At 37.2% G+C, this 27,345-nt stretch overlaps 13 protein-coding genes and 1 non-coding gene across 14 annotated transcripts; 9 read left to right on the top strand and 5 right to left on the bottom strand.

The window, feature by feature from the left end:
• Positions 1-211: 211 nt before the first annotated feature.
• On the top strand, positions 212-1,072 carry PIB1 (phosphatidylinositol-3-phosphate-binding ubiquitin-protein ligase; the record flags this gene model as incomplete). The annotated part of the gene is made up of 1 exon (NM_001180621.1): positions 212-1,072. One exon carries the CDS (start codon positions 212-214, stop codon positions 1,070-1,072), a length of 861 nt encoding a protein of 286 aa, NP_010599.1.
• Positions 1,073-1,348: 276 nt separating this feature from the next.
• SSF2 (rRNA-binding ribosome biosynthesis protein) lies at positions 1,349-2,710 on the bottom strand (the record flags this gene model as incomplete). Its single annotated transcript, NM_001180620.3, has 1 exon — positions 1,349-2,710. The coding sequence occupies one exon, from the start codon at positions 2,708-2,710 to the stop codon at positions 1,349-1,351; it is 1,362 nt and encodes a 453-aa protein (NP_010598.3).
• A 587-nt stretch (positions 2,711-3,297) lies between these two features.
• Positions 3,298-5,226, bottom strand: TFB1 (TFIIH/NER complex subunit TFB1; the record flags this gene model as incomplete). Its single annotated transcript, NM_001180619.3, has 1 exon — positions 3,298-5,226. One exon carries the CDS (start codon positions 5,224-5,226, stop codon positions 3,298-3,300), a length of 1,929 nt encoding a protein of 642 aa, NP_010597.3.
• A 748-nt stretch (positions 5,227-5,974) lies between these two features.
• Positions 5,975-9,163, top strand: SUM1 (Sum1p; the record flags this gene model as incomplete). Its single annotated transcript, NM_001180618.1, has 1 exon — positions 5,975-9,163. The coding sequence occupies one exon, from the start codon at positions 5,975-5,977 to the stop codon at positions 9,161-9,163; it is 3,189 nt and encodes a 1,062-aa protein (NP_010596.1).
• Positions 9,164-10,091: 928 nt separating this feature from the next.
• Positions 10,092-11,243, top strand: GIC2 (Gic2p; the record flags this gene model as incomplete). The annotated part of the gene is made up of 1 exon (NM_001180617.1): positions 10,092-11,243. The coding sequence occupies one exon, from the start codon at positions 10,092-10,094 to the stop codon at positions 11,241-11,243; it is 1,152 nt and encodes a 383-aa protein (NP_010595.1).
• Positions 11,244-11,841: 598 nt separating this feature from the next.
• Positions 11,842-12,264, top strand: SRB7 (Srb7p; the record flags this gene model as incomplete). The annotated part of the gene is made up of 1 exon (NM_001180616.3): positions 11,842-12,264. One exon carries the CDS (start codon positions 11,842-11,844, stop codon positions 12,262-12,264), a length of 423 nt encoding a protein of 140 aa, NP_010594.3.
• A 173-nt stretch (positions 12,265-12,437) lies between these two features.
• On the bottom strand, positions 12,438-14,426 carry PMT7 (putative dolichyl-phosphate-mannose--protein mannosyltransferase; the record flags this gene model as incomplete). The annotated part of the gene is made up of 1 exon (NM_001180615.3): positions 12,438-14,426. One exon carries the CDS (start codon positions 14,424-14,426, stop codon positions 12,438-12,440), a length of 1,989 nt encoding a protein of 662 aa, NP_010593.3.
• Positions 14,427-14,746: 320 nt separating this feature from the next.
• On the top strand, positions 14,747-14,819 carry YNCD0022C. Its single transcript has one exon. It is a non-coding gene; the product is annotated as a tRNA-Val (tRNA).
• A 300-nt stretch (positions 14,820-15,119) lies between these two features.
• Positions 15,120-16,556, top strand: PFU1 (Pfu1p; the record flags this gene model as incomplete). The annotated part of the gene is made up of 1 exon (NM_001180614.1): positions 15,120-16,556. The coding sequence occupies one exon, from the start codon at positions 15,120-15,122 to the stop codon at positions 16,554-16,556; it is 1,437 nt and encodes a 478-aa protein (NP_010592.1).
• A 246-nt stretch (positions 16,557-16,802) lies between these two features.
• Positions 16,803-17,545, top strand: HNT2 (bis(5'-adenosyl)-triphosphatase; the record flags this gene model as incomplete). Its single annotated transcript, NM_001180613.1, has 2 exons — positions 16,803-16,889; positions 16,979-17,545. The coding sequence occupies 2 exons, from the start codon at positions 16,803-16,805 to the stop codon at positions 17,543-17,545; spliced, it is 654 nt and encodes a 217-aa protein (NP_010591.1).
• Positions 17,546-17,733: 188 nt separating this feature from the next.
• Positions 17,734-18,411, top strand: CPR5 (peptidylprolyl isomerase family protein CPR5; the record flags this gene model as incomplete). Its single annotated transcript, NM_001180612.3, has 1 exon — positions 17,734-18,411. The coding sequence occupies one exon, from the start codon at positions 17,734-17,736 to the stop codon at positions 18,409-18,411; it is 678 nt and encodes a 225-aa protein (NP_010590.3).
• Positions 18,412-18,904: 493 nt separating this feature from the next.
• RSC3 (Rsc3p) lies at positions 18,905-21,562 on the top strand (the record flags this gene model as incomplete). The annotated part of the gene is made up of 1 exon (NM_001180611.3): positions 18,905-21,562. The coding sequence occupies one exon, from the start codon at positions 18,905-18,907 to the stop codon at positions 21,560-21,562; it is 2,658 nt and encodes an 885-aa protein (NP_010589.3).
• A 338-nt stretch (positions 21,563-21,900) lies between these two features.
• On the bottom strand, positions 21,901-22,560 carry GPI11 (mannose-ethanolamine phosphotransferase GPI11; the record flags this gene model as incomplete). The annotated part of the gene is made up of 1 exon (NM_001180610.1): positions 21,901-22,560. One exon carries the CDS (start codon positions 22,558-22,560, stop codon positions 21,901-21,903), a length of 660 nt encoding a protein of 219 aa, NP_010588.1.
• Positions 22,561-22,865: 305 nt separating this feature from the next.
• On the bottom strand, positions 22,866-26,939 carry CFT1 (cleavage/polyadenylation factor CFT1; the record flags this gene model as incomplete). Its single annotated transcript, NM_001180609.1, has 1 exon — positions 22,866-26,939. The coding sequence occupies one exon, from the start codon at positions 26,937-26,939 to the stop codon at positions 22,866-22,868; it is 4,074 nt and encodes a 1,357-aa protein (NP_010587.1).
• Positions 26,940-27,345: the final 406 nt, after the last annotated feature.

Raw genomic sequence — 27,345 nt, 5'->3', positions numbered from 1 at the left:
GTGAAATAGCGGAGTATCATGGAATCCGGGTAATGGGCATCGAAGCAGCTCACCGAAGAGAAGAATAGAAAAGAAAAAGTAGAACTATTCTCGGGATTTATAGTAAACAGGGGACGGACGATTAAGAAATAACCTGATCAAACACTGTACACTACTGCTGTTTTTTTTTTTTTTTTTCTGCTAGAAAAGAACATATGAAGAACTAAAGCGCATGGTTATTAAAGAGGACTGTATCAATAATCTTGCCAGGTGGCAGGCAGACGAGGAAGCTCACAGCTGTTTTCAATGCAAGACGAACTTTTCGTTTCTCGTAAGAAGACACCATTGTAGGTGTTGTGGAAGGATATTTTGTTCGTCTTGTACCGAAAATTTTGTTAATTATAATAAAAAGAGAGTCCATGCCTTGCAGAAAAAAAATAGCGACGTGGAATCGCCTCCATATAGAACTTGTAATGAGTGCTACGATAACCTCCTTCATTTAAATCTACTAGTATCCTCCACCAACAGAGATGTACGACTATCGCAAACTTCGGTACCACCAAATGCACTTGCACTTTCTGCACCAGATAGCAACACTGATGAAGACGCGGAAATCCTGGAAGATTCGGTAGATCAATCCGGTACGGCATGCAGGAGCGAAGAAAGTTCACAAAACGAGGAGGATCACTTCTGCCCTATTTGTAACTCAGATCTCACACAGTTTCCTGATGAAGAAGAGACCAGAAAGCACGTAGAGGATTGCATACAGAGAGCTGAAAATGCCCAACAACATACGAATACGTCAGATGCAGCAGATGACTCCGTAAAAGAAAGCCCTGCCTTTCAAAATAGAATGTTAGTGTACAAGATATCGCCTAATACAACAGATAATGCAATTAAGGAGTGCCCGATTTGTTTTGAGAATATGGAACCCGGTGAGAAAGTTGGGAGACTAGAATGCTTGTGTGTTTTCCATTATAAGTGTATTAAGAACTGGTTTCACAAAAGGGCGCAAATGACTGCAGCCCAGAAGGGAAATGGACATGCTTTTGTTAAAAGGAACTTTTGTCCTTTCCATGATGCCGTATTTTAACGATAACTCCCAATTTGCTTTTCATTACAAAGTTTAATTTTTCAGCTGTTAATAATCGAAGTTTTAACTTCCCTTTTCTTTTATTTTTTTCTTTAATTGTAAAAGATTTCTATATATTTGTTTAATTATGATCTTATATATTCATTAATATTTACTTTGAGGTGTTCCCTCACCTATGAATAAACAGACACTTCCTGGTTCTTTAAGTCCATCGGAGTCATGGCTACTATATGGATAGTGATGTTACGTACGGAGGATATATATACATATCGTGCATTATTCTACTTCACTGAATAAGTCACTATCCAAATCCTCTGGTACATCACTATAATGCTCATCTTCACTCGATGAAGATCCATCATCGCTCATTGCACCATCTTTCCCTTGACCTTCACCCTGTTCTTCTGCTCTAGCTTTTCTTCTTTCCAATTTACGTTGCTTTTTAGCATCTTTAACAGCCTTTTTTTTAGCAATGTTTTCTTCTTGTTCCTTTCTTCTTTGTTCCTTCAGCCTCATTTTTGCAGCGTGTCTCTTTTCTAAGGCTTTGATTTCTTCGCTTGATTTTTGAACAAATTCATGATGTAATACTTTACCTGAACAAATACCATCTTCTATTTTGACCAGTTTTAGAGTTAATCTTGGTCCTAATTCAGTCAGTTTGATAGCCTTCTTACGTGGAGTTGGTTGCGAATTTTCTGAAGGCTTAGGTTCCTCCATTTCCACATCTTCTTCTTCAATTCCTTTTTCACGTTCTTCGTTATCTGTCATTTTAACGGGTGTTTTTTGCGACAGCGAAGTTTGAGAATGTTTTGCCTTCACGTCCTGATTATCAACCACTCTCACAATAGCGTCATCTTCAATTTCAGATTCTGATGTATAGGCGCCTAAGTCATGATCTAATATCAAAGAAGAAATATCTTCTTTTCGATGCAAATTCGGCACTGTTTTACTTAGATTATTTTTGGCTTTATAAAGCCTTTTTAGATTTCTAGAGATCTCTACTTCTCGAATGTCAATAAAATAGTGGCGCATAGAAATTTCCCCCGTTTCTCTGTCTTTATTGATCATAAATATACGTTTGATAGAATTCAACGAAGTTCTTGCAGGATTCAGAGGTGGGAAAATATTCTGGAACATGGAAACAATAACCTTCTCCACGTTTACATCCTGATCGTCTTCATCAGATCTTTTCGATGTGGAAAACCCATTTAACACTAGCAATGGAGGATTTAATACATCATCATTATTTAACGATTTAGGTCTCTTCAAAAATTTTTTGATATCTCTACCCAGTGAATAGTCCAATACTTGAAAAGTAACAGTAGGACCTTGTGGAGTTCTAGCTATCTTTAGCGAGACATTTCCTGTTTTTTCAGATTGAGTGAACATGAAAAGATGCGTAACACCTAATGGGCCACACATAACAACAAAATCCTTCAGTTTATTGGACTTGCGCTCTTTTAGTTTTACGGCCGTATGCGGTTGCATGATCTGGCGAAAATCCTTTACTAATTGGTTTAGAGAATGGTTAGCCAATGAAGTTTGTCCCACTCTGATTACCATGGATTTAGGAATATCTCGTTCCTGCTCGGGTGTGATCTGCGCATGCGTTCTCTTTTTCTGCCTTCTTTTAGCCATTAGTTCCAAAATATCTAAGGTATGTGCGGGATGGTGACCTAGCAGCTGCAATTTAGTCGAATATTAGCTAGACTAGTTTATTTTGCCTATTTAATATCATTCATACAAGCCCGTCGATGAGATGCATCTACACTAAAAAATTGCAAAATCGTCCAAGATGATAGATAATGACTGAACTAACAGTCTGGAGTATTGCAAGTGCTTAGGTCTGTTTGGCAAAATTTTTGAAAATATTACTGAACCATTAGCAAGCTGTAATAGAACTAAAGCACCATTACTGATTTATTTTGACGAATCGTTTGCTAATTTTCAGCCACATCACATGCTGAAATATTTCCCGTTTGTTTCTTGTTTGTTTCACAAGCCATTCGCGCGCGTTTTCACGTTAAATGTTTTATTTACACGCACGGCTGCATCAGTGCAGCACAGCGTTAATCGAGTCCCGCGTTTTTCTATTGTTTACATAGAGACTAAAGACCAAAAAGGAAGAATACACACAATTAAGTTTTATGTAATATGTAACATGCAGTAAATAGATGAAAAATATGAATGTAAAAAGTGGTAACAACTGGAGAGCCTTTATATTTCTAGTTCGAATTGTTGTTATATTCGTTGAAGTACTCATCGTACTTATGAGTAGCCAAAGTAATGGAGTTCAAAACTGGCTTCAAATAGGCGGTACATGTGTTTGACATAGATTCACCATCACCATTAAGGACGTCTTGAAATAGCTCATTCAGCTTTTCAATACAGTCCTTCAAATGATTATAAAGTTTTTTGACGGTACTGGCTTGCTTTTGTTCACCGCTCTGAAAATGAATATAAAAGTGCTTTAGAAATTCACAGCACGTTGTGTGTAGCATTCTACAACTTTCTAATAGGTCTATTGGTAGGGTACTTTTCACCTCTAATTCATTTGCTTGAGAAGTGTTGTCGACAAAAGAGCCGAGTGCTGAATTAACATTGTTATGCTTAGCCTGTTTGGCGTTAATCTTGATTGCAGTTATGACTCTTTTATTGATCTTGTTGCTGACTTCGTTGTTAGGAACTACTTGGTTCAAGTCTAGCTTATTAATTAAATTATCCATGACCAATGACAACTGTTGTAACATTTGTTGATTAGAAACCTTCAAATCTGCATTCTTTATCGAGTCTGCCGAGCTTTTCGCATCGTTGTCGGTTGTCTTTTCATGTGCGTTCCTTTTCAGATGTATGATTGCATAGTTTGTCTTGTAGCTTTCGTTTAAGTCATCGATTTTCAGTTCATTTCTTTCATCATTATCTTCATCTTCCTCATCGTTTGTAATATTAGATTTGTTCTGTAGATTTGTCCTTGAATACTCATTCTTCAAAGCCATAATCATTTTTTCACTCAATCTATTCATACCCTTTAAGATGTCCACGGTACCATCGCTATTACCATTAATATCCACACCTGGCTGCATAGTGAAGTCGGGCCTGTTGCCTCGTACAACTGGGTCGTCCTGTATGTTACCATCTAAATCTATAATTTTTTTCACAGGATGCAATAGCATGTCATCATCTTTTCTGTCGAACTCTTGATCCAATGTCAAGTACCTGTCAATGATTACGTCACCTCTATCATTTTGCATGATCTTTTCACCCCTTAATTTTCTGAATAACTTCGAAGAGAAGAACCTTGCCCAGAACTCTGGTTCTTTGAAATTTTTGGGCACATTATCAGTGTAAGCTTTCTTTACAATTGGATAGTTCTCAAAAATATTCAAAATTTTTTCTCTTGACAAATTAACATTGACTTTGTTTTCCGATGAAGCCACCGGCTTGATAGTTGACAAAACGTTGTAAGGCCCAACTTTTTGAGAAGTAGATAAGGCAAAAGCCCTCAATAACGGAATTCTAGTTGACCAAAATTCAGATGGAGGCAAACCGGCGTTAATGACTGTTTCCTGAAAAACCTTCATTAGAACTTTGTTTCCTTTCAGTAAAGATTGCTGTAGCTTTAAATTGGTCAACAATTTTTCTTTAGAGAGAGAATCATCTAGTTTGGCTGTATTAATCAACGGAGCCCCATTATTCAATTGTGGTGTATCGAGATGTGGTGTGGGAGTCCCTGCAGTAACAGAAGAAGAGCTCATTGGTGTTTCTGTGTGTTGCGCAGACTCCTCTCTTCTTCTCTTTTCTTCGTAGATATCTGCATCTTTATACCGTGAGATGATTTGTTGAAGGGTCATCTTGATATTATCCATAACTGTTCTATTGTTAAACGAAAACATATGACGTTGCGGTTTGGGCACAACCTCATTTCCTTCGTTGTCTTTTCTCTTTTTTGACTCATCCACTTTCCCGATTAGCCTCAACATCATTTTTTCACTGGAAGCAGGGGTAGCTTGTAACTTGTCAATAGTGGATAAGACAACTGTGTGAACCTTGTCACCGTCCGTAGACCTCCATGTCAATTCTGCGGGTGAAACATCCTCATTTATGGCAATTATCCCAGAAACTTTCTCAAAAATGGCAGCTCCGGAATGTGACATTATGGTTTACTTTTATTTTTTCCCTACCCCTACCCTAGGTTAAATATTATTACTTTCACTGGGAAAGCTTATTATGCTAAATTTCAGTATTGTCTAAAAATTGCGTCAAAAACGAGCAGCCTTATCATGTCCCACGGGTTGTGGCTTTTCTAGTTTACTGTCGAATCATACTATCATTTTTAAAGATTGGTTTCCATTTTCGTTAGACCGATATCCATTACTTACACTCCTTTCATATCTTTCCCACGTGGCCTTAACTACGTTTACTAATACTTACTATGTAAGTCACAATTTCCATTAATTTGCGTCGTTCAACAAGATAAATTGCTGTAATTATATGACTGCGACGCGACGGCGACGTCAAATTTTTTTTTTTTTTCCTGAATGGAAAAGGGAAAGGACAACAAATGATGGCAAAATATTTCAGTTTGGATTCACAAGTTCTCCACTTGCATCCGCTATAGATAGCCACACTTGTTTCATTCAGCGCTTGTGATACCACGATTGTATCATTACTAGTGGCTTTAATTTTTTTTTTTTTTTCATCTATCCTTTTAATACCATTTGTGTTTGAAATAAACTGCTAAAAGAATTATACACAGGCATATTTTATCAAAAGTGTCAGCAAACAGAGCACAAGGGACTTGTTTAAAGTAGCTAAGTATCATAAAAATTTAGTCGCTAGTGGTATTATTGAGATCAAACGAAAAGTTTCATACATAATTAACAAAATTCGTTTGTTGCGGGGATGTCTGAGAACACCACAGCCCCTTCTGATAACATAACCAATGAACAGAGACTTCCGTCTGGACCCAAAGATGACGTAGATACGTTAGCACTTACCAGTGCTCAAAATCAAGCTAATAGTTTGAGGAAGCTAGATACAGATGCGAACGCTAAAGCTTTGCCATCCATCACAGACATACCAGTCAGTGATGATTCTGATATAAAACGACAAGTTGGCTCTGGTTTTGGTTCAAATCCGCTTCATATAAAAGATTCCGAGGCCTTTCCACATTCATCTATTGAAGCCCTAAAAGAGGGTATGGACAAAGTCACAAAACAATGCAACGATTTGAAGACGGCTTTGCTTTCCAAAGACACTTCCCTCACTGATTCTGTGCAGGATTTGTTTAACTCATTAAAAGTTTTATCACACAACCAATCAGTTTTGGAAAATAAGCTGGATGATGTCATGAAGAATCAAGTAAATACTGACATATTGGTCAATAATTTGAATGAACGATTGAACAAATTATCGACAATGTTGCAAAATACTTCGAAAGTAAATCACTCTAACCTTCTCATAGAAAATTCATCCAACAATACCAGTTCACAGCATAATACCTCTTCTTCTCGAAGGGGACCTGGCAGGCCAAGAAAAGATGCCTCGACCTCCACAATGAATAAGTTAGTGTCAAACGCAGCCTCGGTCAATCTCAAAAGTGCATCCAATCAGGGTGCTCCTTTCTCACCAGTAAATATTACTTTACCGACTGCCGTAGTACAAACGTCTAAATCCAAAAGGTATTTTGTGGAACCATCAACGAAACAAGAGTCGCTTTTATTATCTGCCCCTTCATCATCAAGAGATGATGCTGATATGTCCTTGACTTCCGTACCGCAAAGAACGAACAATGAAAATGGTAAAGAGCGACCATCCACTGCTAATTCTAGCTCCATCACACCAACACCTGTTACGCCGAACAACTTAATTCAAATCAAAAGAAAAAGAGGCAGGCCCCCAAAAAAGAGAACAGTGGAAACAATGATATCCAATTCCACGGATACGATAGATAAGTCAGATGCATCTAATCGGATTAAAAACGAGATTCCAATAAATTCCTTGCTTCCATCTTCCAAATTTCATCAAATACCATCATCTCCATCCAATCCTGTGTCACAACCGGCTCCGGTTCGGACTTCAAGGTCAGCCACACAAGAAATAGACATTAAAAGTTTAGAACTGGCCTCTCTAATTTCAACTAATGGTGATCCAAACGCAGAGGATTCGAATACTACTGATACTGTTCATAATAACGTGGAAGGAAAGGTAAATGTTGAAGAAAATAAAACCGAGAAGGAGAAAATAATAACCATCAAATCATCCAGCGAAAATAGTGGTAATAATACGACCAATAATAATAATACTGACAACGTCATTAAATTTTCAGCTAATTCAGATATCAATAGTGATATTCGCCGATTAATGGTTAACGATCAGTTTTCATTAAGTTATGACGCCAGCGGTAATATTACGGTCAAATTACCACCCGTTTCCTCTCCAGCAGCAGCAACAGCTGCCGCTGCTGCGGCGGTTACGTCAGAGATGAATAGACAACAAAGAGAATTAGATAAAAGACGTGATTCAAGGGAGAAAATGCTTGTTAATATGAAATATAACGATCGCGATAAAGCAAAGTCATTTATGGAGTCTAATAAGAAACTCTTAAAAGCAATGAAAGAAGAAGAGAGGAGGAAAAGAATGACTTCGATAATACATGATAATCACTTGAACTTAAATTTGAATGAGATCTCCACCCGTTCAAAGATAAAAAGTGCAGAAAAACCAACAACTAAAGGTTCTTCAATGTCGCCAAAACCAAGATCGGCCTCCATCAGCGGCATTTCAGACCACCAACAGGAAGGATATCAACCATTAGAGCAAGAAAAACTCGTCGATATTGACAATGAGGGCTCAAACGCAAACAGCGACTCTCTCAAGATGGGTCTAACCATATCCGCTGCCGATACGGTTCACAAAGTTGGAATACAGTCCATGCTAAATTCTGGGGAAGAGGCAATTACCAAGGAGAATGCAGAATATGAAAGAAAGACCCCGGGAGATGAAGAAACTACCACGTTCGTTCCATTAGAAAACTCACAACCTTCGGACACGATAAGGAAAAGAACAGCAGGCGATGACGGTGCATTGGATCAAACAGAGAATACGAGCATATCACCAAAGAAGAGACGCACAGAAGATCATACAAAAGGTGAAGAAGATGAGGGAGAAAGGGGTGTTGGTAATAGCGGAACGCTGGCCACCGTGGAGAATGTCTCAGGAGACATCTCCGCAGATTTATCCAAAGGTACTTCATCTATCCATAACGATACTGAGTCTGCTAACGATAGTAGCAATGGCAACGGAAACCTCGGTTTGGGTACAGAGTCACGCAATACATTGTTAACGGCAACTCCCATTGAATTAATCTGCCGGGAAGGCTTCTTCTACCGGAGAGATATTCCGGACGTTCCCATTACCACAGGAGCGTACCTGGAATTTAAATTCAAGGCGAAAGAAGAGGAATTGATCAACTCTAGCATCAATGAGGAGGATTATGCTGCTAAATCAAAGCATGAAAAAATGAATGCGCATTTCTTCAAGCCTGATATTCAAGAAGAGACGGAACTTGCCTTTGAAATTTTGAGCAAGACAACGCTGACAGAGAAATACGTTAACAGTTTGGAGTACTTCTTGATGGAATTCAGGTGGGAGAATAAACTAGTTGGTCTAGGCTTAAAACTTCGGGAATCCAAAAGAACCTGGCAAAGGAGAAAGGCGTTATTTGCCCTTTTCGAATTTTGGAGAGACCAATCAAGAGACAAAAGAAGATTCCACAACTACACCATCCTGCATGCGGTGAAAGAGATGGAAAACTACAGAATATTTATTAATCGATCCGTTTCATGGTTCTACAACCATATTACCCTGCTAAAAATGATCCTCTACGACCTCTGCGACAATGTGACCACTCAATGGAGAGAGTGGATGTTTCCCCATAACGAAACACTGCCGGCATTGGGTCAGGACGGCATTAACGAAGACAATCTGAATGAAACCATCGACAACATGTTAATTTTTGACTTCCTTGATGACGGTTCAGAAAACAACCAGGTCAAATATTCCAGAATCATACCGCCAGATATCCGTTAAGCTGGTCCGTACGTTGGGGCAGTTTCGAGAATAGATAAAAAAATGAAAAATAAAAAAAAATAAAAAAAACACAAAATAATGGACCGTTACTATGCCCAACCAAGTAACCTCCCAACTTATTTGGAACATTACATATTTAGCGCTTAACATTACATACATATTTAGCGCTTAACATTACATACACCTTTATCGACGAATTTGTAACTATTTCTTACTCTTGCGCTGAGGAACGCCCCAGTCGTACAAAAGCACCTCTGCATACTAAGAAACTTAAACTATCGCCATTGTCTCAAAATAGCAAAAAACGCAAAAAGCATACCGCTGGGCGCTTATCTATATTAACCTACACGAGAAAAGAAACATGATTGACTGCGTCAGATTCAAAAACCTGCAAAGTTTGTTTTTATAATTTTGGCGTTCAGCAAGCGCGCGGCTCCGCTCCATTAATATTCCAGAAAAAGAAATTCCTTCTTTGGGTGTTGTGTATTGCTACTTTGGGCAGGCGCGACCGGGCCAAAAGAATGCGGCACCCGGCAAAGACGCGTTCTGGCCCCTGAAGACTTAAGCACTGGAATGGCTCCGAGGATTGGTCACCCAGAAACAGGTGCAGACCAACCATTTCGAGATCTAGATGTTGCCTATTTCTCGAGGAAACGCTGCCGTTATCGCCATGTTTGGTGGAACAATTGTGAAACGTGATCAATTCGTGTTTGCAAGCTAGTGATCATTCGCATCCGAAAAAGAAACTGAAAATGTAAAACTCCAGTAAAACGAGACCTGTTGATGGATTGTTTCGTGTCTGGTATATATTATTGCTACTGCTCAAGAGAGCTTCTTTTTTTATGCTATCGAACTCGATCTTTCGCTCCGAAACACCTAACACTAACAAAAGGAATACCTGACAGAATACGCTATCAAAAGAACGAATATGACTAGTGCAAGTATTACCAATACTGGAAACGAAACCATGAACCTTCCACAGATGCGGTCGATTTGGCTGGATGAAGATGAAGAAGCTGAAAAACTCTACGGTCTGCAGGCCCAGCAATTCATGGGATCTGATGATGAAGAAAACCTAGGCATTACTTTCATCAACAGCGATAAACCTGTGCTGAGTAACAAGAAAAACATTGAGTTGCCTCCACTTTCACCAAATTCACATCCGTCTTGCCACCACAGGAGAAGTAATTCTAACTCTGCAAAGTCTAAAGAATCATCGTCATCATCGTCCAGCGCCAACAAGACAAATCACAAAAAGGTTTTCCTTAAGCTTAATTTGTTGAAGAAAAAGTTGCTTGGTGCCCAACCGGACATAAGAGGTAAAGGTATCTCCACACCATTTGATTTTCAACATATTTCACATGCTGACACTAGAAATGGATTCCAAGATGAGCAATTGCAGGAACCTTCATCGCTGTCCACAGAGATTAAGGACGACTATACCTCCTCCTCAAGCAAGCGGGATTCGAAATCACTAAATAAAGCTTTTGTCACTGAAAGGATCCCTGCTAATCGTGAAAGCAAACTCATTTCAAGATCGCACGAAAATAAGACATCAAGACTATCAGTCGCGCGTTCGATCTCAGTAACGTCCTCCAATTACTCTAAAAACACACAAGGAAACAATCATTCCATTAATGGGAGAGTCGTATCTACGTCAACTATGGCTACATCTATTTTTGAGTATTCCCCAAACGCATCTCCAAAACAATTTAAAAATAAGTCACACGCTCTGGGTCATAGATACACTAATTCCACGGATTCTAGTGAGTCTTCGCTGGATTTTTTGAAGAACTACAACTTCCCCACACTACTTGAAGATAAGCCTATTTTAGACTTCTTGCCTCGTTCTCAGAGGTCAAGCGCTTATCGTAGCCTTTTAGAGACCCCAAACTCAAATAAGGACTCAGCAAAAGCCTTCTTTCCTTCACGCCAAAGCCCTCTTCCCAAGAGAAGAAACTCTATAGCTACGCCTTCTCCACAATCTAAATTTTCCTACTCTGACTCCCCTGTAAACCATAGAAAATCTTTCGATGATGTTCTTTATTCTTTCAACCAGCTCGAGCCCCTGCAAACTTAAGCTAAGGACAGAAAATGAAAAAAAAAAAAAAAAAAAATTCAAAGAATCAGCTTATAAAACATATTCAAGGACCATCTGAAGTATCATTCATTCGTTTTTTACTCGTTAATCTCATTCATTCGTTTCCTCATTCTTTTTTCTTTGTTCTTTATTTCGGCTATTTTTTCACTATTAAAATAACTAGAGCTAACAATATTATTTCTTCTGCTTTAGTTACAAAACAAGGACATTCATTTAACTTGGCGTTATCCCATACATTCGTTTATTATATCTTCTTTTAAAACACAATTTCTTTTACAGTTAAACTTTTCTGATTTATTATATATTACTTAAGATTGTTCATATAACTAACATTTATATGCTTATATGCGTGAAGTGCGCTTTTGTAGAACATGTGGCTGTTTCTGTAGAAGCCTTGTCTTTCTCTGTAATCCTTTAAAGGCCAACCGTACGTGCTTAATTACAAGCTTTGTTCGCATTGCAAGAAAGTTAGAAAAAAAATCAATTCTGAAAGATAATTATAATTCAAACGGTAAACCATTGGTTAAAAGAGGGACATAACATTTCACTAGTTCAATACATTATATGCTCTTTAACAATGACAGATAGATTAACACAATTGCAGATATGTTTAGACCAAATGACGGAGCAATTCTGTGCTACTTTAAACTACATAGATAAGAACCATGGTTTTGAACGATTGACCGTAAATGAACCTCAGATGTCCGATAAGCATGCCACAGTAGTACCTCCTGAGGAATTTTCTAACACGATAGATGAGCTATCCACGGACATTATACTTAAAACAAGACAGATAAACAAGCTTATTGACTCGTTACCTGGTGTTGACGTTTCAGCTGAAGAGCAATTAAGGAAGATTGATATGTTGCAGAAAAAGCTAGTTGAAGTGGAAGACGAAAAAATTGAGGCCATCAAAAAGAAGGAGAAACTTTTAAGGCACGTTGATTCTTTAATTGAAGATTTTGTAGATGGCATTGCAAACTCAAAAAAGAGCACATAAACTTAAGTTTTACAAAGAAATTTGCGAACAGAGGACAGAAAATGTACTATAGTTATATGGCAGAGTTAAGCGTATGTATGTTATTCTTATAAATAATTGTGCTACTCTATTTGTACCGGAGAATTATTGAAGCAATGGGAGAAAAATCATAATGGAGAAAATCTTTCTACGAGTTACTTTGCAAGGCAATCTAACGATTCTAAAAGACACAATACACTAAAGAAAAAACTTTGGAAGTACAGTTTTTTCCCCAAGTTGAAGTGTGGACTCATTGTGAAGATGTAAAAATGTAAAAACCAACCGACAATGCACTCCCAGCCAAATTCATTGTAGACCTCCCATTTGATAGAAAAGGAAGGTTCAGCAGTTGTCCACGGATTCCAAGATATCATTCTCTTACATTGCACGCACATGAAAATGATCATCGAGAGTAAGGATCCATACCATGCAAAATTAAACCAAACTGGAGAGTCTGTGTCTAACGTAATTGGCCATTTTTCCACGGCGAACGCATCTTCAAAAGTGACCTTATTTTTACCGTATTTAATATAGTAATTGTACTTGTATTGTTTGAAAATATATTCTTTGAAAAGATAAAGAAATTGTGACCAAGATAAGGTATGATTGAATTCTGCTGAAGAACTTATTTTGCCGATATAATATTCTATCATTGGGACTTGGAAATCGACTGGTAGTTGTACTGAGTCTATTAGAAAAGTGGTTCTTGGTATTACTGGGTACTCCATACATAGGACTTCTTGCTCAAAGCGGCCCCATTCAGGTAACCGAAGATCATGGCCCAATAGCCCACATCTCTGGCCGTTATTGTAAAAGCGTATCTCTGATTGAAGCGGTTTAATGTATTTATCATCTGCGTTATCCTTTTTATCATTGTTGATTTCATCTTTAATCAGGAGAACATCCCATCTCTCATCCATTCCTCCTTCGTAGTTTGAATCTTTCGTGCATGAAATTTGAAAGTCATAGTCCTGCTCGCTGATGGGAGGTTTAGCAGTGCTGGCTCTCAATAATTTTCCAGTAGATTTGTGTCTTAGTTTTATACTTTGACCAAATTCTACAGGTATCAATTGATCAGCATGGTATACCTCAGAAAAACTCAAATTTAATGTAGGATGTTCTATTAACCATTCATTGTCTGCCGCGAATTCTTCAAATGATAACGCTACTAACTGTTCGTCAACATCTGATGGATACGAAATATCGTGAGAAGCAAGATATCCGACCATAGAATCTAAATGACGTAATGTGATCGTTGATCCATAGTACAATCGACTCGGTTGTACTTGAGGGCCTCTTAAATAGGACTTGAAATATGTGCTCATATATTTTGAAAATTGTGGCGTGTCTGTCTTAAAATTCGAAAGTAAGTTCGAATAACTTATTATGAAGATGGAACCAGGGATAATCAAAACGAATAATAGACAGAGAATGACAAATTTTATTATTTGGATGGTCGTAACTTTAACGTCGCTTATCAGTCTATCAAATTGACGTACAAAAGAAAGAATTACGAAGGCCCAAGTGACAATTCCAATAAATTTAGAAGAGATTGCCAGCCCTAAAGAAATAGATAATGTAATCACATTAGCAAACCAATTCGTAGTTCCCAGTTTTGCAATTGAAATGCTTATAAAACTGTAAATTACTACTGAGAACAGACACCATTCTAAACTGTCAAATGATATAATAGTGCCCTCATTTCTGAAAGTTTCCCAGTTGGATAATATCAGCAAACCTGTTGCTGAAATTAAACGAGAGCAATTGATTCTCCTTGTTATCAGGAAAAGAAAACCTAAAGTCGATGAATTCAAAAACAAAGAAACGTATCTTAAATTTTCTGCGATCTTTAATCTTCGAATAATGGAGTAGAACTGTATTGTAAATGGTGGCAATTCATGGATGTAAAAAGCCTTGTCTAGGTAAAACTGAATTAATTGGGAAAGTTCTTGTTCACTATTATTGTCCCATGGTCGGTTCCAGAATGAAGAAGAGTGCGATTTCCATATTAATGTGAAATTGGTAATAACAATCAAAAACGCGAAAATATAATCAAGCGTCTTTAAGTGACCAATTCCACATTGTTGGAAAATATTATAGGGAATGTACTTTCTGTAGGGCCCCTGTAATCTCAAGTCCTTCATGTTTTGTAAGTTAATTTTTTTCTGTTCAAACACTATCGCCCTTAAGTGTCTACGTTCTTATTCTCCTTAAATAATAACATTTTTAGTATTCGATTTTCTATTTTTCCTTTCTTCATTACTTCATTACCAAAGTAAGAGTGACCGATGTAGGAAGCAATATTGAAAGGAAGGGAAGGGGAGCACAATGAAACAAAGGGTTAGTGTGATGAAAACGACAGGAAGTAACTATAAGAAGCAGTAAAGTTGAGACTTGCTGCACCATTTTTATTGCCACACCTTTATTAGTTCTTTATGAATCCTAAGCTGTCATCCGTAATATTGTTCCAATAGTGTAGCGGCTATCACGTTGCCTTCACACGGCAAAGGTCCCGAGTTCGATCCTCGGTTGGAACATTTGTTTTTTCACTACTACTATATTTTTAGTTGAATCCTAGGCCACATTTAATTGACTAATAGACTTAAGATCGAGATTAGTAATCTTCTGACTTTTTTCTACTGTGTAATTGTTGAATGATAGTCTCTATTTTATTGTTAAAGCCCTGCGGCCGGGTTACCTCTTCATGAGGGGTAAGGGTTGTCAATACAAGATGTGTCTAGTATTGAGAGTAATATGACGGCATCGTCAAGATTTGTACATCGACAAACATGTGCAACAGCTCTAACACATAATCATATCAACCACAGTACTCAGTAATGGCAAACAAATCACGACCCAAGAAAATCAAGGCTCCTTACAGGAAGTACGTGGCGGGAGAGGGTTTCTCCTCTACAAGAAATGATAATAAGGCTAAAGAATTCACTATCACTATACCGGAGGATGCAGAACTCATTGAGACTCCACAGGGGTCTTATTACTATGATGAAACCAATGATACTATAGTGAAATTGACACGACTGAGTAATGAAAAAAAGGATAAAAAAGGACGTAAGCAGTCGCCATCGTCATCATCGACATCGTCCTCCAAAGGAGAAAAAAATGGCAAAGTCATAGAGAGTGAGGAAGCGAGGATGCATTCAGTATCAGTAAAGATGGTTTTGCCATGGGAGATACAGCATAGAATAATTCATTATCTTGATATACCAGAGAAAGAAGAAAAATTAAATAAAACTGCTAATGGAAAAAAAACTACGACTGGTATAAATATGAACTACTTACTAGTTTGCAGAAACTGGTACGCCATGTGTCTACCAAAGCTTTATTATGCACCAGCGTTAACAAGTAAGAATTTCAACGGGTTTGTTGATACAATAATCATAAATAAAAAGAAGAATTTAGGACACTATGTTTTTGAGTTGAACTTGTCTACAATTTTACAAAGTGGTAGAAATTCATTTGTCTCCAAGCTTTTACGACGATGCTGTTCTAACCTAACTAAATTCATCGCACCACAGACAAGCTTTGGTTACGCGCCTTTGATTTCATTGAAATCGTGTCATGATTTGAAATTTTTAGACTTGGGTTTAGTATCGGAAACAGTTAAGCTGAAGGAGTTATTTTCTGCCATTAAAAATTTCACTAAATTAACGCATTTATCTTTTCCCAGATCGTCGATTGACTGCCAAGGGTTCCAAGATATTCAATGGCCACAGAATCTCAGGTACTTGAAATTGAGTGGAGGTATAACAAATGAATTTGTGATTGATACGAAATGGCCAACAACTATTACAACTTTAGAATTCTCTTATTGTCCTCAAATAACGGAATTGTCTATTTATTCGTTGTTATCACAGATCGGTGATAATTTAAAGCATTTATTTTTTCATTATCCGATGCCATCTCTGGCAGAAAATTCCCTAGACCATGTCTTCACGTACTGTGCTAATTTAATTTCTTTGCAGCTCATGGTTGATTACTGTTCTAAGTGGTGCTTTTCTGAATTCATGCTAAGTAAATTGGTGGAATATGATAGGCCTCTTAAAACATTGTACTTAGAATGCAGCGGATCCTTGGGATTAGCTTCTAAGATTCATCCCGATGACTTGACTATAGCCATACTGGAATCCAGGCTGCCCTGCCTAAAGAATATTTGTGTTTCTCCCAAGCTGGGGTGGAACATGAAAAGCGATGAAGTCGCTGATTTGGTAGTCTCTTTGGAAGATCAAGATGGCAGTTTATATCTTAATTATTAAAATGTTCATTGTTTGTTTTATAAGAGTCAGTGTTTTCTTTTAGACACTATTAGGAAGAATTATTTTATCCGGCCTAAAAAAAATATTTTACATGCAAACTTGCATATATTTTGCCATTGACACCAATTAGAATGTGTAATTTTCCTGGTTTATACGTTTCTCAAGATATGGTCGAATCTTCTTTTCTGCTCAATTGTAAGAAGCGAAGAAAAAAAGGAAGCTCCATTGATCTATCTTGGGCTCAGAATGATCTTAAGCAAAACAAAGAAACCTAAAAGCATGAATAAGCCAATATATTTCAGCAAGTTTCTTGTAACTGAACAAGTTTTCTATGTATGCACTCTCATATGTTTTTTTGTACCCCATTCGCACCATTGCGTTACTAACTATATGGAGACCTTATAATCTCTGCTTCTTTACAGAAGTCAAAATATACGTATGCATTGGTAAACTTGAAACCAATTGTACCCGGACATGTACTGATCGTTCCACTGAGAACTACGGTTTTAAACTTATCAGATCTGACCATGCCTGAATCTCAAGATTATTTCAAGACTTTACAGTTAATACATAGATTTATTAAGTGGCAATATAAGGCTGACTCTATCAACGTTGCCATCCAAGATGGACCTGAGGCCGGACAGTCGGTACCCCACTTGCATACACACATTATTCCACGTTATAAAATAAACAATGTAGGGGATTTAATATACGATAAATTAGATCATTGGGATGGTAATGGGACTTTGACTGATTGGCAAGGAAGAAGAGACGAATATTTGGGTGTTGGTGGTAGGCAAGCAAGAAAAAATAACTCTACATCGGCCACTGTAGACGGGGATGAACTCTCACAAGGTCCTAATGTCTTGAAGCCAGACAGTCAAAGGAAGGTTCGAGCTTTAACCGAAATGAAAAAAGAAGCTGAGGATCTTCAAGCCAGACTAGAAGAATTTGTATCTTCTGATCCTGGTTTAACACAATGGTTATAGTTCAATAAATAATAGATTCATACTTACGATATAAAAAATAGTAGGGAAGTTAATTTTCGTTTCGCAGCGAATCCCTTTTAGCAGAGGAAAAAAAAGATGAAACCATCCTTACTACTTTCCTCGAGGAGACTCAACAGTAAAGGTTACTTTCAATTCAATAAACAAAAGGCACAGCGATATCCGCAATTATGAAGCTTCAATTTTTTTCCTTTATTACCTTATTTGCTTGTCTCTTCACAACAGCCATTTTTGCGAAAGAGGACACGGCAGAAGATCCTGAGATCACACACAAGGTCTACTTTGACATTAATCACGGTGATAAACAAATTGGTAGAATTGTTATGGGATTGTATGGTCTCACCACACCCCAAACCGTTGAAAACTTTTACCAGTTGACCATTTCCAGGGACCCTAAGATGGGTTATTTGAACTCTATCTTCCATCGCGTTATTCCTAACTTCATGATTCAAGGTGGCGATTTCACTCACAGATCAGGTATTGGGGGTAAGTCTATCTTCGGAAACACGTTCAAAGATGAGAATTTTGATGTCAAACATGACAAACCAGGCAGATTGTCTATGGCCAATCGTGGTAAAAACACCAACGGATCCCAATTTTTCATCACCACCGTCCCATGCCCATGGTTGGACGGTAAGCACGTTGTCTTTGGAGAAGTCTTGGATGGTATGGACGTAGTTCACTACATTGAAAACGTTAAGACCGACAGTAGAAATATGCCTGTAAAGGAAGTTATTATTGTGGAAAGTGGTGAACTGGAAACTGTTCCTTTGGACAATAAAGACGCCGCCAAGCTACAGGAAGAGATCAAAGCGGAAGCTAGCGAAGCAGCCCACGATGAACTCTAAACTGCATCACTATTCAGGAGATGTATAGGCCAGCTATGTAACTATATAGTGCTTATAACAGTTGATTATCACATAGAACGAGTATGTTACCCTATGGCCCTTTTCTGGCACAACTTCACAAGAGTATTTCAATTGACCAACGTGGGTCTTGTTGACCAGCTGGGATCACACAGACCAAGAACTACCTTTATTATTAGGAACATACTGCTTTCTGGACACTTCCACTGCTATACCTTCTCGCAAATAGCCATAGTTCACCAATATTCATTCGGCCCGTTAGACGCTTGTAAGACCACTTTCCCGTTTTCGCCCGAGAAGATATATTAGCTGCTTACATTAGATTATTTCATCAAAACTCACGGCTTTCAAACCAAAGTCATTGGTGCTCTGCTGCAATTGCCCCATACTACGCAGATATTTAAAATCGAGGTTTCTGTGATATTTTCTTAAGCTCTTATCTACAAAAATAGCATTTCAGAACCAAAAAACAACGATGGATATTCGTGGTAGAAAAATGAAAAAACCGCCTGCATGCGTGCAGTGCCGTAAGAGGAAGATAGGCTGCGATCGTGTTAAGCCGATTTGTGGGAACTGTATGAAGCATAATAAAATGGACTGCTTTTATCCGGACGTTCCCGGACAATACGTTCCCTCTAGTTCTTCCTCTTCCAATACACGCCAAGTAGCCAACGGTCCGTACTTAAACTCTTATTACGCTTCTCGTCGTGTCTCCAAGGAAACTGCTGCACTTTTGCAGAAAAATCCAGAACTGGCTTCTTTGGAGCAAATAAGAGAATACAACACGCGTCTGCAACTGCTCAATGCTCAAAATCAACTTAATAATAGATCATCTGCGGCAAATGCAACCTTGAATCAACAACACACTCAATATATTCCAAAATCAGTGCCTTCCTTGGAAAGTAAGCCAGTCACTTCTGCAAACGAATCTTCTACTCCACTCAATTGGGTTCAAGGCCCTGCAATTTTTCATATGCTAACCTCTCCTTACACACAAGATGAAATCATCAATCATGAAATGAATTTCTTGAAAGGCAGACTACTGGAATTGCAAGAAATTACAGGTAAGAAAATTACGGGAGTAAATCTTGATCTCAAGCAGGATTCCTCAGCGCAAATGCAGTCTTCACACTCCAATAGAAACCAAGAGGAGTTTTTGACAATTAAGAAAAGAAAACTGAGTGAAGACGGCGTTACGGACGGGGACGGTAAGCCAATTCCAGAGAGTGAAAGAAGACCTCATCTTAATGAATTTAAGGATTTAGATCCTCAATTTTTGGATACTAATAAAGTTTTTAATGTGTTTAATTCTGCTATTTCAGAAGAAGGTAGAAACAGATTATGGCTGTTACCAAAAAATATAAATAAAAGTTCTATCTTCCAGATTCAGTATTTGATTGAACGTGATCCTTTCCTATTCAAATTCTTCAATGACTTGAATATATTAATTGAAACGCAATTTAATGGACCTTTGCACGATTTGGTAGCAAGCCGTAACAGTATTGAGCGCAACAGTGGCATATCTCAAATATTAAAGTTTCCTTCACAATCGATAACACAGACCCTTATCAACAAATACTTATCCACGATAACGGAAACGAATTCAATACTTCCAATATTAAAACCAAAGAGACTATTACCCATAGTTGAGCAGCTTTTTCCTTCTAACACCATTAATAAGCCAAATTCTAAAGATTTTGAAACTATTTTTCAAGTTTTTAGTGTGACCAATGATCAGCTACTAAATCTAGGATTTATTACTCTCTGTCTCCTGATTCTTTTTGAATCGTTGAATTCTACGGTTTTGATTCCTCTTAGAGATGATGAACACTTGCAATTATTCAATGTGTTATTCAACTACTTGCCTTTGTTGAAGTCTAATTTAACAACGCTTAGATTTGAAATTGAAAAAAGGTCAATGTGTAATATAGAGACCCTGCGGTTTATTTCTTTGTGGAAATATTACCAATTTGTGATGGACACGTCGTCATCGTCCTCTTTCGTAATTGATTACGACGAAGATATGCATATGGCATGTTTACTATCGTTAAATCATGAAACTCAAAATCAATCTCATATTTTGACCTGGAATTTCATATTTAAGAACTACTGCTGGAGACACCTTTTCTTAGGTCAATTGCCGTTGCTAATGTCTGAACCTTTCACAAATTCTACCCCAATTATTGATCCTTTGTTGAACAACGATTTTGAATTGATTGATTTTGAAGTAAACTTGATGAAATATTTGCAAAGTAAAGATCAACAACTATCCATTGATAAAATTATACAGTTAATCAAGCTTTTGAAAAATAAGAATATCGAGGTCAGCCAAGGATGTTTAACGACTCCTTCAATAATTAATAATATCATGGATTCTCTAATCTACAGGAATTCAATGTTATATTTGAACTTTTACCTCTTATTGCAATTTGAAACATTGAAAAATTATGCTAAATTTAACGAAATTTTGGAAGACTTTTTGGAATTGTCGAGGGAGACCTTGTTCTTTGTTTTCTCGAACTTAGCCAATATTAAATTTGCTGGTCATGAATTCACATTCATCAATAAATCTATTGTGGTTCTGCAAACTTTAGTTTTAATGCTTTTGGCGCTCTATCAAAGGTCTTTTGATTCTTCAAAGAGGACGAATGATGCTAATGAAATCAGTGAGCAAACAGATATTCATAGTAATAACGACAATAGTAAGAGAATAAAGAATAAAAATGTTATTCATTTAATTATCAACAAAATTGCAATGTTGTTAAGTGATTATACCAAGAATTGTAAAAAGCAAAATAAACTCATCGAAAATCTGATTATTAAAATTAAGACAATCTCCAAGTATATCAAAAATCTTGAGGAGAATAAGGTAACGACTAGCGCCGATTCAAATTATTCCATTAATAACGGATTTTCTGGCATATCTGCAGAGCAGTTGATTAAATTAAATCACGAGTTGAGTAAAATTTCAGAATCTCTGATAAAAACGGATTTTTATGAACAGAGGAAAAATAGCACAGTTTCTAATGGAGTTTTAGGCGCAGCAGCTCCTGTTGATAGCGACGCAAATTCGGATACTTTCGGTTTAACAAAGGAGAATTTCAACGAAGTTTTTGAGGCTATTCGTAGCTAAAGCGACTCAAACAAATTAAAGAAGAAGTTGAGACTTTTATAGTATTTATTATTTAATCTGAGGATTTGTATTATTTTTTTATATAGAATGAATAAATCAGAAAAAGGAAATTATGAAAAGAAAAGAATGAGGAGAGTGGGAGATATTTAATGTTGTTAGCTATTTATCTGTATGGAAGTTATTACCTTCTTTTAAGATGGTACAAATAGCATATAGGTGGGTTTGGTATAAAGATCATTTAGTTTTTGTCATAGATTTTTCAATTGTGCATAGGACCAGTTTATGTTACCTCTATCATACTTATATTTTTTTATATACAAATTTTTAAATTACCGATATTATATATAGGCACCGATAGTATAGCCCACCAAAGCGCCCAAATAACCTCCAACAACAATAGGAATTGGCCAATTCTGCCAATCTCTATCCCAATCCAAAGGAATGACAACACAACTAATCCAACCCCCTACAACGATAAAGATAAAATACTTCTTCCATAATCCCACTTTGAAATCACAATTAAATACAGAATAAACTGCAGGGTATGCTAAAAATGCAAAATGCAGTGACAACAGCCAGGTTTCCCACAATAAGTCCATTAATGGCGCACCAAATAATATAGTTAATAACATTGTGGGAAAGCTCAACAAAAATGTAACACCTAGACAAATAATGGTCAATGAGTAATTGATCTTAATGATTTTGTTACCGTAAACTGTGCATTTATTGAATTGTAAAACTAAATAAGCAACTTGTGTAGGAATCAAAAAACTTAGCAACTTCACCGTATTGAAATTTGAAGATACAAAAACGTAGTAATAAAGTAGTGCTACTAAATGGTATGGAAATGTCATCAGAGGGGTTTTCCTCACATACACAGGTGGACGATCATGATCTACGTTCTTTTTCTCACGATTTTGGTGCGTTGTTAATGTTGTGTCATCGGAGAATGATACGGTTTTTTTCACTGTCTTTCTAGTCCTTTTTTTAGCTGGCATATTTAAATTGGACCTTCTTTAGTGCACTTGTTTATGTTCCTGCAAAGTCTTTGATTAAAGGCACCGTTTGCACTTTTGCTTTATTTCACTAACTGTTCTTTATTTGTTTTTTTTGCTGTGCAAAAAGTAACTTTTTCCTCATCCCCGCGTTACGTAAATAGTTCCGAAAATGTACGATGATACATGCGTTATTGTTACAAATCTAGTGTTTCAAGTAGTGGTTCTTATTCACTACTCGAATGCCTAGTGATAGATAGATGTATATATCGGGCTAGTTAGCATTAAATATCCTTTATATGTATTGTTCACTTACCCTGGCATAAAGATCTCATTGAAAATTCAATATTTATGATATCTCTCCATGCTTCAAAATGCGCATGTCTTCCTGCTTTCTGCGCAATGCTTTTCCGTCTATCAATAGCTAATCCACAGAACCTCCGTATAACGTTGAAATCAAGCATAGGCCTCATAGAGTGACCCATCTGATAAAAGTCGTTGGCCAATCTTTCCATGCGAGGGTTTAAACCACCTAGCTGTAATTCTCGATCGATGATTTGTTGTTGAATCACATAAAGTCTTCTGTATTTTTCCTCACTTAAAGGAACTATCTTGAAGACTGACCCATCCACTTGGCCACCAACGTTTTGAAACGATGGCACTTGAGGAGAGCCAAATTCCTCGTTTCTTGGTAAAAGCATCATACAACTATTGGTGGAATGCAACGTGAAACTGGAGCAGTGGACTAAACGTTGACCCGAAAGAGAGTTGGGTTCATCTGGCGCATATTTTAAAACATGAACATTTCTGTCAGCATCTGTTGCCGCAAAATACATATCCCCTCCGTTCACTAAAAACTCTAGCGACATTGTTTGAAATTTCGACATACTTCTGCCCAATGAAATCATCCTGTATGGTTCTGCGTCAAAACCAATAAATTGGAACCCCTGCATAGCGTCACCAATTATCAAAAGATTACCAAAGCTTTTAGAATCCGTAACGAAAACAGGAATATCCAAAAATGCCACTGGTATGACGGAATTATCTTCTTGGATATCTCTTACTAGAACTTTTTGGCTTTGACTAATCATGAATCTTCCACTAACCTCACAAACAGTAGATACAGTACCACTGACCTCTTCTTGAAAAATTTCCTTGAGCTTATAATTGGTATCAGGTTTACCAGGTTCGGGAACAACTTCTATCACATCATAAATATGGAAAGCGCCAGTTGGTGGAGTGTCTTCAGTGGTGGCATTGGCAACACCGGCTATAATGTATTCTCTTTTCCTCTTAGTTTTTGAATTAATTTGAATCATAGAGGATCTCATTTCATTGACGACAGAATTCTTTGGAAAGTCGATTTTATCAATGACCTTCCAACTTTTTGGATTAATGAGTAAAATTCCACTTTGAAATCCTTCCGCATGAGGAACATTCTCGTCATAACCAATTACTTTTTCGCCATCTTCTCCTAATGCTTCGTAAGGAACCCGCTTGCAATAAGATACAAGAAACAATTGAGCCCTTTCATGATAGACTAGTTTTTGCAGAGTTTTGTAGTCATCAAGCACATTGCTGATCTTTATCTGTTTCAATGGTAATTTGTTACCATAGTACATATTGTCAGTAGTTAGTGTGTAAACTCTGGCGTTTTTAATATCATCTACACACATGACTGAACGCTCGCTCCAGGGAGTGACTGAAACCAATGGTATGTTTCCGAATTTGAAAATCTTCGGTGTGGAATCATCTTCTTTTATTAATATGTATGGAACGCTACCGGTTACAAATATTACCGAATAACCGTTGTAATCGGGAAAGTAATGCATGATTCTTTCGATGGAACTAACACCCTTGGCGTATGCATTGTCAGGAGCACCAGTAATAGCTAGATCATTTCTTGTAACGTTTCTATAAAATCTACTACGTCTTTGTGGTAATTTTCTATATTGGTAAATCTCTCCTCCGAAGGTTAATATTGTCAGGTATTCTTCTTTATTGTCATGGCCCAGTTTGTTTATCATTACTTGTTTAATCGATGGATCAGGGACGATCTCATCGCCCAGTTGATAAGTGCTAATGTATAAAGATTCATTTAATTGGTCAACACCATTTAGTTGAAAGATTCTGTCATTATGGTCTTTAGTAAAAAAGATAATTTGGTTATCTGCAGTAACAAATGTAAACAATAACTGTTCTTCTTGAGACTTACTCAACCCAATCAAAAATTCATTACACATATTGCTTTTCAAAATCAAACCAGATGTAATAACCATTTCATTCAAAATTTCTGGCAAATCAACTTTTAACAATTTTCTTTTATTCTTTTCCTCCAATTCAAATATCTTAATATCACCCCTTGATACGGTAACTAGTATATACGGATCCATGACGGAAACATGAATAACTTCGTAGTCAAATTTAATTGTGGTGAGACGTCTAAAATGTGTATCATATAAATATAAGTGATTGGTGGTGACTTGTATTATTCTTTTTTCTTCACCAAACATTGAAATGTAAACTGTAGTAGCATCTCTTCTTAAACGGCCGCCCTTATGAAGTTTGAAGTTATTGTCACTTTCATATATGTCACTCCGGGATTTTGTGGAATCAGTAGTTATTAAGTACCTATCTCTTCCTTTGATCTTCAGATTCCAGATTTGTGTTATACTGATAAATTTCAATGCTAATTCAATTTCCGGTTGAACACTAGTCTGTATGACGGTCAAATGAGAACCTGAACCATTTCCCGATGTGGCAACTAGCGAATACTCGTTTTTGTTTGGATTTGGTAGTCCTTTTACCACATCATCAATGGAAGATACCTTACCTACAGTTAACGATGTGATGGGACCAACATTCCTTAGAGATGATAACAGTTCGATATCGAAAGGTTGAACAGTTTCCACAGTGCCTTTGGAATCATTAGTTGTTAGTCCATTTTCAGGAGCTTCATCGGCGTATAAATCGTCCATTTCCTCATCATCGTCGTCATTGATATCCATCAAACTATTTGTACCTGAAGATGGATTGTGTGCTTCTCTTGTTTCAATGGTAGATTTCAAATTATTCAATCTGAGAACCAAAGCATTTCCTGAACCAAACCCAATAAATAAGTCCATATTTTTGTTTGAATTGGTGGCATTCAAACGTGTTATACATTTTGGATTGGAGTTCTCCTTCAAAAGATCATTGACTATAGGTAGCTTGAAAATATCGAATTTAATCAGTAACCTGCCCTCTGCTTCCATTTGGATATAGTATATATTGGATTTCAAGTCCATAAGTAGTAGTGTTTCGTCATTATTACTTCCTCCGTTTTTGCTCTTGGACGAAGGTATCCAAATTGACGTAGTGTTTTTCTCCCTGAACATAATTTCCAATGAAGAATTGTTGATAATTTTTGTTTTCTGTAACTCTTTATCAGCAAATGAGTTTAATAATACTGTCGATTGTAAAACGCCAGTATTATCTAGAAATGCCAGTTCATTGGTTCCCACAATGATAGCACCATTCGAAACAGGTACAATGGTGTGTAGATCCCAAGGCAGTTCCTTGACAAATGCTATTGTGGTTGATTCAATCTTGGTGGCACTTTCTGCAGGCTGGATATTTAATGTGAGTATAACGTATTGTGTAGGGAGTTTTGAAATGGTGGTGTTTCCTGCCCAAACAAGCTTTGGTTGGTATAAGAGCGCTATCGTTGGTTTAGTAAAATTTTTCAAGAACTGAATATCTATGATATTTTTGGCGCCTTCGTACAACTCACTCGCTACCAATACCACGCTTGGAGCCGTGAACTTGTCACCTAACTTGGTTCTCTTCCTCTTATTGAAAGTATTCGTCCCTTGGGATTTTTGATTCATGCTATGGATTAATTCACTATCGTCTATGTTCTCGTCCTCATCTTCTTCCTCCTCATCGTCGTCATTTTTATTGACATGGAAGGGTAGAAAAGCGATAATGTCATTATTGAACAGTAAGGCACAAGAACTTCCAGGATCCATTCTCAAGGTGGAAATTTTGGCCAGCTCTACCAACGATTTACCCTTGAACTTTCCTTCGTAGTAATGCAGGCTTAGGGTATCGATTGAGTTTGTTAGCGTGTTGAACTTTAAAATAGAGATTTTAGCGACGCCTGTGCATAAAAGCAGGCAACTTAACGGACTGTCTTTTTGGGGAATGAGGCCTATATCGGTGATCAAGCCATGAAACTTAAACTCATCAGTCAAATACAGTTTACCATCCCTAGTAGGCCTGTAGACAGAAAGGATATTTGTTCGCACCACTAAGAGCTCCTCATAATCTGAAGTAGTAAAATGTGTTGCTAATGAATGAGACACAACAGTAGCGTCAAGCACATCATCATATACATTCATAGGGCCAGTAGCTAGAGTAAAAAGCGAATCTAGGTTAGTACCTGATAGTTTTAATCAGTGAAGTGTTCAAGGGACGGTGATCTTCCTCAATTTACATATGATTGCTTTAACGCTGCTCTGTGAAATATGTCACCTCGAACTTACCTTATATTAAGATCACTTACTACGTTGTCTTATTGGGAGCCGACGGGATGAGGAAGCACAAAATGTCACTAATAGGGCTGGTCAGTGGCACAGTGAATCATAATATATCGGTTGAGCACCAGTTAAAGTATGAACATGTTAAATTTAAGACTCTCACTTATCAATGGTTACATTTTGGTCTAAATTTATTTATTTATGACACTATCAGGTACCTTGGTAAAGGAATTGAAAATAAATAGCACCCACACATCGCATGATGGCA

Source organism: Saccharomyces cerevisiae, chromosome IV, assembly GCF_000146045.2.
Source record: "Saccharomyces cerevisiae S288C chromosome IV, complete sequence".
In the NCBI taxonomy this organism is placed as follows: Eukaryota; Fungi; Ascomycota; class Saccharomycetes; order Saccharomycetales; family Saccharomycetaceae; genus Saccharomyces; species Saccharomyces cerevisiae.
Note: the sequence above shows the minus strand (reverse complement) of the source record. Positions and strands in the feature narration are given on the sequence as shown.